Source organism: Oncorhynchus keta, chromosome 24 (assembly GCF_023373465.1).
Source record: "Oncorhynchus keta strain PuntledgeMale-10-30-2019 chromosome 24, Oket_V2, whole genome shotgun sequence".
NCBI lineage: Eukaryota > Metazoa > Chordata > Actinopteri > Salmoniformes > Salmonidae > Oncorhynchus > Oncorhynchus keta.
Window position 1 is genome coordinate 15,269,302 of NC_068444.1, and position 11,477 is coordinate 15,280,778.

The following is an 11,477-nucleotide window of genomic DNA, read 5'->3' on the forward strand; positions in this document are numbered from 1 at the left end:
CCATCATTGTAAATAAGAATGTGTTGACTGACTTGCCTTTGGTAACAGGCGAAATGTTGAGGTGGGGTTAGTCACTGTCTTGGATGTGGTCGGTATCGACCAAACAAATTACTGCTAGAAAACACCACACAACTTGGAAGAAAAGTGCATTTTGAACCATACTCAAAATACACAAGAGTGAGAATATTAGAATTAGATGGATCTGACAAGCAATGTAAGCACTTAATAGAACATTTTATTTTACCTTTATTTTACTAGGCAAGTCAGTTAAGAACAAATTCTTATTTTCAATGACGGCCTAGGAACAGTGGGTTAACTGCCTGTTCAGGGGTAGAACGACAGATTTGTACCTTGTCAGCTCGGGGATTCAAACTTGCAACCTTTCGGTTACTAGTCCAATGCTCTAACCACTAGGCAACCTTAAAATACATGTCTTATTAACACATTTCCCAGTGTGCCTTTCGGCAAGTTGTATTATACTATATTGTAGTTAATTTACTTGTCAGAGACCTGCAGTGTCTCCACTTGCTTTGTCCAATAGCTACCTTTTCAGTGGTGCGACTGGGTAACACGCTTCAGGAGGGTGGTCATGTGTGTTTGGGAGGCAGAGGTTGTGGGTTTGAATCTTGATATTAGCAAGCGACATGGTGTCCTTCATGCTCAAAATAGGAATGTTTATTAATTGCAGGCCCTTTAGCACACACAGTTACCCAAAGCAACCTACAATCATGCATGCATTCTTTCTGCATAGGTGGTCCTGGTAATTGAACCCACTATCCTGGTGTTGCAAGTGCCATGCGCTACCAACTGAGCTACAGAGGACCACCACTTCTCCAAAATGTTGAGTAAACTCAAAAAGTCTGTGGAACTAGTTACTTAAAGATCTTGAGCTGGGCCACATAGATTTTTTTTTAGAGTGTACTCTAGATTCTGATGATTGATCTCTGTCTTGTTAATTGGTCTCTTTAAAATTTTGTTTTGAAAAGGTGACGTGCATGTGTATGAATGTTTCTTTTCAGCCAATGCGTAGTCGTAGATGTGAGATGGAACAGGAAGTGGGTTTATTGCTTGCTTTTATCTTTTCTCAGGAAATGACACTTCAGTTTCTTCACTGGCTTCGTACTTTTGAAGCCAGCCATGTTATTCATGAGATCAACACTTCTAACATGTTTAAGCCTTCATACTTTTGAAGCCAGCCATGTTATTCATGAGATCAACACTTCTAACATGTTTAAGCCTTCATACTTTTGAAGCCAGCCATGTTATTCATGAGATCAACACTTCTAACATGTTTAAGCCTTCATACTTTTGAAGCCAGCCAGCAATAGAGTTGCCTGGCCTGGGGAACATACATAGCCTATGCAGTTTGATCTCATGAATAACATGGCTGGCTTCAAAAGTATGAAGGCTTAAACATGTTAGAAGTGTTGATCTCAAGAATAACATGGCTGGCTTCAAAAGTATGAAGGCTTAAACATGTTAGAAGTGTTGATCTCAAGAATAACATGGCTGGCTTCAAAAGTATGAAGGCTTAAACATGTTAGAAGTGTTGATCTCAAGAATAACATGGCTGGCTTCAAAAGTATGAAGGCTTAAACATGTTAGAAGTGTTGATCTCAAGAATAACATGACTGGCTTCAAAAGTATGAAGGCTTAAACATGTTAGAAGTGTTGATCTCAAGAATAACATGACTGGCTTCAAAAGTATGAAGGCTTAAACATGTTAGAAGTGTTGATCTCAAGAATAACATGGCTGGCTTCAAAAGTATGAAGGCTTAAACATGTTAGAAGTGTTGATCTCAAGAATAACATGGCTGGCTTCAAAAGTATGAAGGCTTAAACATGTTAGAAGTGTTGATCTCAAGAATAACATGGCTGGCTTCAAAAGTATGAAGGTTTAAACATGTTAGAAGTGTTGATCTCAAGAATAACATGCCTGGCTTCAAAAGTATGAAGGCTTAAACATGTTAGAAGTGTTGATCTCAAGAATAACATGGCTGGCTTCAAAAGTATGAAGGCTTAAACATGTTAGAAGTGTTTAGTTCAAAGTGTAAGTGATAAATGCATACAAGAAAAACTTGAGTTTATTCACAATTTACTAAAGTTGTCCTGATCCTGTTGCTGTCATAACTCCATTGCAGCAAGTCACCTGTTTGTATTAGGTCGCCTGTTGGAGCAACTGCCAGTCATACTTATAGGTCTAAACATATGGCTCTGCCAAACTGTCCTTTTCAGAAAAGATTGCACTGGAGACGCATCCTGATGTTCTGAGGAATCTCCTCTTTTTGCTTTTAGGCTCCATTACAGTCTACCCTTCAGCCATGTATCCCATGAAAACAAATTATACTGAAAAACTATTGGACTAACTTTACTAATACCACTATACATGTTATGACTGATAGGGAAGTGTCTGTTTTTGTTACTTGTACTCATGCTGTTGTTTTAGCTCATTGAGACAGTTTCCCAGACACAGATTAAGCCTAGTCCTGGACTAAAAAGCAAACTCAATGGACAATATTCATCGAAAATCCTTTTTGGCCTAGGACTAGGCTCAATCTGTGTCCACTGAAAACCACTCCATGTTGAGCACTCATGCATGTAAACAGAAGATTTTCTAGAGAAGGGTAGAAAGATGAGACGTGAATGAGGTCATCTAGATTCTTTGCTGGCTGTCTCTTTCTCAAATATCATTCGGAGTAAAATGCCCTAGCTGAGCAAAAACTGAAGTGTTTGATGACCTAGTAAATTTAAATGCCTTAAATCATACATTTTTCTAGGGCAGGGACAAATAATTTTTCAACTGAACTAATAATAATAATAATAATAATATATGCCATTTAGCAGACGCTTTTATCCAAAGCGACTTACAGTCATGTGTGCATACATTCTACGTATGGGTGGTCCCGGGAATCGAACCCACTACCCTGGCGTTGCGGACACTGTTTTTGTTGGGTAAATTATATCAAATGTGCATTTATTTAAGCACAAAAATAACAATTCTCCACCTTACCAACGAAACGTGTTTTTGCTTTAATAAAAATAAGTATTAGCTACTATTTTGAATGTTTTTAAAATAACAAGCATGCTCATCAGCTGTCTTGTCTGTCATCTCTCTTTAGCACAAATGGAGAAAAGATCATTCCTCTTCATTGGGCTTTTAAAGAGAGCGACTACACTGCCATTGTCAGGTTGAGGTTTCATCCTACAGCCAAGTCACACCAAGTGGAGCTAAATGCCTCCCACAGCCTCGTTGGCAACTTGCTCAGGAGAATTCACATGGTAACAACACAAAAGCCCCATCCGGATGGTTTTGCATTCTAAGTATATTTAGAGCTGAAGTGGCAATAAATCTTGACACAGAGACACATTTATGCCTCTTAAAATGTAAACAATATAGGTCTGTAATTAAATCCTCCCAGCTCCTAAAATGTACAATTATGTACATCTAAGTCACAGAGCTATTATATATTTTTCTATGTAAGTAATTTATTACATGTTTGTTTGAATGTTACAATAAAATGTTTCCTTTATATAAAAAAAACAAGTATTCATGGACATGATCATCAGACATTTGTGAACCTTTCAAAGGGGAACTAAGATGAATTTAAGTTTCTGCTGTATCCTGTAGCAGAGCAATGATTGAGATACAAAACACTGTTTATCAATAGATAGAAGCTGCTTAACAAAATTCTTCTTGGCAACTTGTTAGTGAGGAACTAATAATTTGGTAATAGCTTAGCATATGTTTTTATATTCAGCTATGAACACATTTATACATTCATATTTGAGTGAAGGTTCGATTTTCTAAAAAACAATATATTCATTTATAAATGATGGGCGTGTGGATGCTTTTTTTTATCAGAGGAAAAGATTAAGTGATTCATACTAAGCATGGCCACATCTGCTAATACAGATAGCAGAAGGGTAATTTCCAGTTAAAGGCACAATCTGATATTTCATCAGCCTGGCCCTGCCACTTTGTTTGGTAAGCTCATGGGGTTGAGGAAATGTAACAACATTCAAAATTCATATACAGAGCTATAGACAACGACTGACAGTTCAGGACATCAACATATCTTTAATATATACACTTTTTTTTTAACTAAAATTGTTACAAAAAACTAAGCAATGGAGGAAGTGTCTTGATTTGGGTTTCTGATAATGTAAGACATCTATGCTTGTACTAGCCTGAGAGCAATGGGTATATTTACATTTCAAATGAGTATAGTACTGACAATGAAGTAAAGTTCCTGTAGTACTACTAACAGAATGAAGTAGCTACATAAATAACTTCCACTGTAACCTGTCTGTGGATATTATTAATAAAAGCATTGCATGAATCTATCATCGTATTTGAAGATCTGATAAAATTGCTTTTGATAAAATAATTTCATGCAATTCTATGTCAGAAGCCATTTGATGAGTAACAGCGCCCTCTTCAGGTTCCTTGTAAGCCCTACACTCACTCCGACGAGGCCCACACCGCTGTCTACTCTGACGCAGCAACAAATCTGCTTGGAACTAATAAATACATAGATACGATTTGATACTGTATTAAAAACACAATTGACACTTGCTGGACAAGAACACACAGATCGTCATAATCAACCTAATTGTTCAAATTAACTTACACAATTATAATTTGAGAGACAAGTAAAAGTGATTTGCACCTATGTTTATTTTGGGTTGTCAGTTGGAAATAAACCAAAAAACAATTTTAAAACAAATATCACATCAGTTCATTCATATTTCCATTACATTGTTTTTAGCTACATATCTACATACCATAAGTTATTTTCAATCAGCTAGAACAAATAAATTAGGCAATGTATGTGTTATCATGCATATAACTAATTGTTTTAAGCTATTAAAGGTGTGGTTAATTGGTCCAAGATTAACAATTTACACAGTGACATCAGGAAATGCAGATGGGGGTTGAGGAGAATTACATATGCAATATATGATAGGGGTGTTTCAGCAAGCTTTGTCATGTAGCGTTTAGGACACATTTAGAGTCAGTTAGAGGAGGCCAGATTTGCCTGGATTCGGTTGATCTTGAGGGGCAGAAGGCTGACCATCTCTTCGCTCAGCTCCAGCTCTGTCTCGATGGCGCTTTTAGCCTCTGGGTTGTCCTTGCAGTACTGGACCACAAAGTTGTAGCACTCCAGGGCGCGGTTCAGGTTCTCCAGCTGAACAGTTTTGCTGGACGAGATCAGCCTGCTGTGGAGACGAGCCACTCGGAACTTAGCCACCAGTGCCGGCCTCAGCACCTCGTCCTCTAGTTTCTCCGGCCATTTGCCCTCTGGCGAGCGGACGGAGTCGAGGAACATCTGGTAGAACTTGGTCGAGGAGGAGCAGAGGTGGTTAAACTTCTTGACCGTATGCGCATCCAAGTCGTCCTGCTTGTTGGCCACGGCCAGCTTGAGATCCATCATCTCGTAGTAGGTCTCAGCCAGCTCAAACTGCAGCTGGCGGCAGACGAGGAGGTAGTACTGGGCGTTCAGGTCTTTGCAGATGGGTTCCATCATGTCCACACGCCGCTTGTGCATCTTGCAGCGCCGCTCCAGGTCCTCCTCGAAGAAGGCCAGGGCCTTGAAGAGAGCACTGTGGTCCTGCAGGATCTCGATGTGGTCTGTGACGTGGCCGTCCATCTCAAAGTACTCCTTGGCTTGATTTACATAGGTCTGGCCAACCAGGAAGATGGCGCGGGCTTCCTCAAAGTCCACAGGGAAGACACAACTCACTTTCTCCTCCAGGCCACAGATGGAGTCAAAGGTGTCACTGGAACCAAACAGAACAGCACTCTTCCTTCCCTTCTCCTTCTCCTCCTCCTCCTTTAGCCGTGTTGCTCTTAGCTCTGCCTGACGATCCATATCTAGCTCGCCAATGTTGTCCTGCTCAGACCAGTAGACATAAGAATAAGATATTGTCTCACAATTATAGGATAATCATCTACAGAATTACATTTGATCTGAAAATATCTAAATTACCTCGAGAAGTTTCTTGGCATCTTGCAACAAATTAAGGCAGTATTTTATCCAACACCTGGCTATTTCAGCTCTCTTCTGTCGAAGTTGGTCTCGCTTCTCAGCTTCAGCTTCACCTAAAGAAAAAGGTTTGAGATGTGTATTAATGAGTATTGAATGAAAGACAAAGAGCATATACTATCAAGGCTGAGTATATGAATTCAGAGTGAGAACTTACTCTCCTGGGCAGCGGCTTCTGAGGGGACCTCCCCGGCCAGGCCTGCTATGACACTGGCAGCAGATAGACAGTGCCTGCCCTCCATGTAGAGGGTCTGGGAGGAAGAACAAAATATGTGAGATTAATCCAGAGTTAATGTTCTGTATTATGCCATGTTTCATGTCGACCCTCTGGAAGAGTAGCTGCTGCTTTCACACTATTATTATTATGGGATCCATAATAAATAGAAATGGGGATCCTATTAAAAATACCAAATATCATTATAAAGAAATCAAGTCATGTACTGACTGTAAATACATAACAAGTCATTCATCTTGATGAAGACAACACATTTTTACAGTTAATCATTTACCTTGGTGATGTAATATTGTGATAACGTGGCTGCGTTGATGGCCCATTCCAGAGGAATGAACTGGTTGAATTCCAGCTGTCTCTGCAGAGTGCTGTGGCAGTAGCCCCCAGCTTTCTCATACTGCTCCAAGTTCTTGTACACTTGTGCAAGATAGTACAGTGTGTGGGTATAAGCCATTTCAAATCTGTTTGAAGAGAGGGAAAAGTTTTTAAAAAGAGCAATGTCATTTATTTATGAAATTGTTGAGACTCCACAACACCTCTTGGTCCTCTCCTGTTGGGGTAATGCTTCTTCCTCTGCCACAAAGAACTCGGTGAGGTCCATTGGGGGTTGCCCATCCTATGGTGTGAATAAAACAAAACAATATATTTTTCCTTCAGCCTTTTCAAGGTCACAATTATTAAACAGCCACCATAGAATTAAGTCTGACAGGACAATAAACTAGAATGCACTACGGTGGGCCTTCCTGATGAAAGATGATGATGCTGCTGTTTTCTCTTCTCCCAAAATGAACCTAGCTAAGTAGGTAAATTATGCATCTAGACAGTGTCATGACTAGCTACCTCTTTCATGTAACGAATATACATTGCTTCTGCAGTTTCCAAAAATCCTTGGGCTTTCTCAATTTCATCCCTGCCAGCCCACAGAATGCCCAGTTGATTCTGTAAAATAAAAGACAAAAACGTGAGTCAGTTTACAGAATTTTACTGGCTACTTAACTCATTATCTTTAGCTAAAGTTAGACCATGTGTGTGCATATTTAATTATACAAATATTATGCACTGGACTGCTAGTTACGGACTAAATTAAAGAGTGCTAGGTGCTCTATACTGCATTGTTGAGGGAGCTGCACTTTTTATACCGGCTGTAAACTGTGTATGTGATGAATACAATTTAATTTGATTACCCTGACTTGGATGAACAAAGACACGTTCTCGGGTGATATGCTGCACTTCTCCAGCAATGTCATGCAATTCATTAAATGTTCCTCTCCAGCAGACAGCTCTTCTGTTTCCACGTGGTTTACACCAAGATAATACTCCACCGCCCCGAGTTTAGCTGCTCTTGATCCGGCTGGTGAATCTCCACAGTGGCCTCTCCCAAAGCCCTCCTCCATTCCTCCGTCAACGGGCTGCTCTGTCGGGCGCTGGTCGGCTTCATCATTGACGCTCTCGTTTTCACCGACATCGAAATTCTTCAAAGAGCAGTAAATCTCTCTCAAAAGCTCCCTTGCCTTATACTTCGATCGAAAAGGGTCATTTTCTGGGTCTTTTCTTGATTCTACTTCAGATAGATCTTGAGCATTATTAAATTTGTCGCAAACTGCTCTCCACTCATGACTGTATGTGGAAGCCATGTTTGTTATTTCAGTATGACTCAACCGGGGACCCGTAGTTGGGATGCTCAGGGTCGTGTCCATTTGGACATATCGTTGCTAAACGTTTTGCAACAGAAAACAAAAACTAGCGTTTAGTGTTGGACAAGTTCAGGTAGTCCCTCCCTGTTTCAGTCTGTCTAGTGCCTAATGAATAGAACACAGGACACGGTACGTATAAAGAAAGCTAGGGGCATAAAGAAATAATGAGATTCACAAAGGAATTTCAAAAGCTGCTTTTAATTGACAATTTAACTAGGACTAATTTAGCTAGGACTAATCTCTCAAAGATTATAACAAATTGAATTAAATACAGCTGTTTACACCAAGATAATAAATAGAGCAGGACAGCTTTTTTTTCCCGAAATGATCCCACTCAACTATTTATATAATTGACTAAATTATGCAATCACCACACTGTTTCGGTTTAGAACATGCCTGTTTTGTCCAACTACACTGAACAAAAATATGAACGCAACTTGTAAAGTGTTGGTCCCATATTTCATGAGCTGAAATAATAGGTCCCAAAAATGTTCCATATGCACAAAAAGCTTATTTCTCACAAATGATGTGCACAAAATAATTTACATCCCTGTTATTGAGCATTTCTCCATTGCCAAGATAATTCATCCACCTGACAGGTGTGGCATATCAAGATGATGCTTAAACAGCATGATCATTAAACAGGTGCACCTTGTGCTGGTGAAAATAAGTGCAGTTTTGTTACACAACACAATGCCACAGATGTCTCAAATTTTAAGGGAGAGAGCAATGCTGACAGCAGGAATGTCCACCAAAGCTGTTGCCAGAAAATTGAATGTCCATAAGCCACCTCCAACGTCGTTTTAAAGAATATGGCAATACGTCCAACCGGCCTCACAACTGCAAACCACGTGTAAGGCATCGTGTGGGCGAGCGGTTTGCTGATGTCAATGTTGTGAACAGAAAGCCCCATTGTGATGGTGGAGTTATTGTATGGGCAGGCATAAGCAACGGACAATGAACACAATTACATTTTATCCATGGCAATTTGAATTCACAGAGATACCGTGACGAGATCCTGAGATCCCATTGTTGTGCCATTCACCCGCCGCCATCACCTCTTGTTTCAGCATGATAATGCACGGCCCCATGCATGTTTGGGATGCTCTGGATTGACATGTATGTTCCAATATCCAGCAACTTTGCACAGCTATTGAAGAGGAGTGGGACAACATTCCACAGGCCACAATCAACAAACAGCCTTATTAACTCAATGCGAAGGAGATGTGTCGCGTGGCATGAGGCAAATGGTGGTCACACCAGATATTTTCATCCAGGGCCTAACTTTTCTTTTAAAGGTGCGAAAAAAGAGTAATCTGTAAACAACAGATGCATATCTACAATTGAAGTCAGATGTTTACATACACCTTAGCCAAATACATTTAAACTCAGTTTCACAATTCCTGACATTTAATCCTAGTAAAAATTCCCTGATTTGGTCAGTTAGGAGAATTAAGTTAAGAATGTGAAATGTCAGATTATTAGTAGAGAGAATGATTTATTTCAGCTTTTATTTCTTTCATTACATTCCCAGTGGGTCAGAAGTTTACATACACTCAATTAGTATTTGGTAACATTGCCTTTAAAATTGTTTAACTTGGGTCAAACGTTTCGGGTAGCCTTCCACAAGCTTCCCACAATAAGTTGGGTGACTTTTGGCCCATTCCTCCTGACAGAGCTGGTGTAACTGAGTCAGGTTTGTAAGCCTCCTTGCTCGGACACGCTTTTTCAGTACTGCCCACACATTTTCTATAGGATTGAGGTCAGGGCTTTGTGATGGTCACTGCAATACCTTGACTTTGTTGTCCTTAAGCCATTTTGCCACAACGTTGGAAGTATGCTTGGGGTAATTGTCAATTTGGAAGACCCATTTGCCACCAAGCTTTAACTTGACTGATGTCTTGAGATGTTGCTTCAATATATCCACATAATTGTCTTTCCTCATGATGCCATCTATTTTGTGAAGTGCACCAGTCCCTCTTGCAGCAAAGCACCCCCCACAACATGATGCTGCCACCCCTGTGCTTCACGTTTAGAAGGGTGTTCTTCGGCTTGCAAGCCTCCCCCTTTTTCCTCCAAACATAACGATGGTCATGATAGCCAAACAGTTCTATTTTTGTTTCATCAGACCAGAGTACATTTCTTTAAAAAGTACAGTTGCAAACTCCATGATTTGCGGTGGGAAATACGCATGCGGAGATCATCCGTTCACCCACACCGCATCGCACAAAGACACAGCGGTTGGAACCAAAAATCTCCAATTTGCACTCCAGACCAAGACCAAAGGACAAATGTTTACCCAATGCAGCAATTCGACCATGAAGGCCTGATTCACACTCCTCTGAACAGTTGATGTTGAGATGTGTCTGTTACTTTAACTCTGTGAAGCATTTTTGTGAGCTGCAATTTCTGCGGCTGGTAACTTTAATGAACGTATCCTGCAGCAGAGGCAACTCTGGGTCTTCCATTCCTATGGCGGTCCTCATGAGAGTCTGTTTCGTCATAGCGCTTAATGGTTTTGCGACTGCACTTGAAGAAACTTTCAAAGTTCATGAAATGTTCCATATTGACTGACCTTCATGTCTTCAAGTAATGATGGACTGTCATTTCACTTTGCTTATTTGAGCTGTTCTTGCCATAATGTGGACATAGGGCTATCTTTTGTATACCCCCCCAACTTGTCACAACACAACTGATTGGCTCAAACGTATTAAGATGGAAAGAAATTACACAAATTCACTTTTAAGAAGGCACACCTGTTAATTGAAATGCATTCCAGGTGACTGCTGGTTGAGAGAATGCCAAGCTCATTTAAAGCTGTCATCAAGTCAAAGGGTTGCTATTTGAAGAATAACAAATGTAAAATATATTTGGATTTGTTTAATACTTTTTGGTTACTACATGATTCCATATGTGTTGCTTCATAGTTTTGATGTCTTCGATATTATTCTACAATGTAGAAAATAGTAATAAAGAAAAACCCTGGAATGAGTAGGTGTTTCCAAATGTTTGACTGGTACTGTTCAAGGAAGAATTTTGGGGGGATTAAAAACAGAGTACATGAAAAAAGAAGACCAAGAATTTCATTTCGTCAGACCACCTTTAATTATACAATGTAGAAAATAGTAAAAATAAAGAAAAACCCTTGAATGAGTAGGATGTTCTAAAACTTTTGACCGGTAGTGTACATGTAAGCAGAGTTAAAGTAACTATGGCGGTACTCAAACTATCTTCATTAGCTTAAGGAAATGCTCAAATTAAGCCTTGTTGTCTTGTCTGGTGGTCCACATCTTGGCCACTGACCAGTATTTGACCACTGACCAGTACTTTCAGACAAATATGTCATGCTGCAAGTCGTTACAAACTTGTTTTTTTTGTGTGTGGGTGTCACATTTCTGTATGTTGTGTAGTTGGAGGAGGGTCCTTAAAGGGGGCTGAGTGAAGGTAGAGTTCCCTTGAAATTCCTACGCACTTCTAAGGAAACCTGGTTACCTGCCAATGTGG

The 11,477-nt window shown here is 40.0% G+C and overlaps 1 protein-coding gene across 1 annotated transcript; it reads right to left on the reverse strand.

The window, feature by feature from the left end:
- Positions 1 to 4,660: 4,660 nt before the first annotated feature.
- On the reverse strand, positions 4,661 to 8,133 carry LOC118402745 (KIF-binding protein). The gene is made up of 7 exons (XM_035800948.2): positions 7,464 to 8,133; positions 7,120 to 7,218; positions 6,816 to 6,895; positions 6,557 to 6,740; positions 6,205 to 6,298; positions 5,991 to 6,103; positions 4,661 to 5,894 (listed from the first exon to the last, which is right to left on the reverse strand). The coding sequence occupies exons 1-7, from the start codon at positions 7,974 to 7,976 to the stop codon at positions 5,016 to 5,018; spliced, it is 1,962 nt and encodes a 653-aa protein (XP_035656841.1). The 5' UTR covers positions 7,977 to 8,133; the 3' UTR covers positions 4,661 to 5,015.
- Positions 8,134 to 11,477: the final 3,344 nt, after the last annotated feature.

Bases quoted from the DNA above. Each gene is read 5' to 3' on its own strand.
- LOC118402745 (XM_035800948.2), bottom strand. From the start codon at position 7,976: ATGGACACGACCCTGAGCATCCCAACTACGGGTCCCCGGTTGAGTCAT. The intron at 6,896-7,119 runs GTAGCTAGTCAT...TTCACACCATAG, and splicing joins ATATTCGTTACATGAAAGAG to GATGGGCAACCCCCAATGGA. The intron at 6,299-6,556 runs GTAAATGATTAA...TCTTCCTCCCAG, and splicing joins CACAATATTACATCACCAAG to ACCCTCTACATGGAGGGCAG.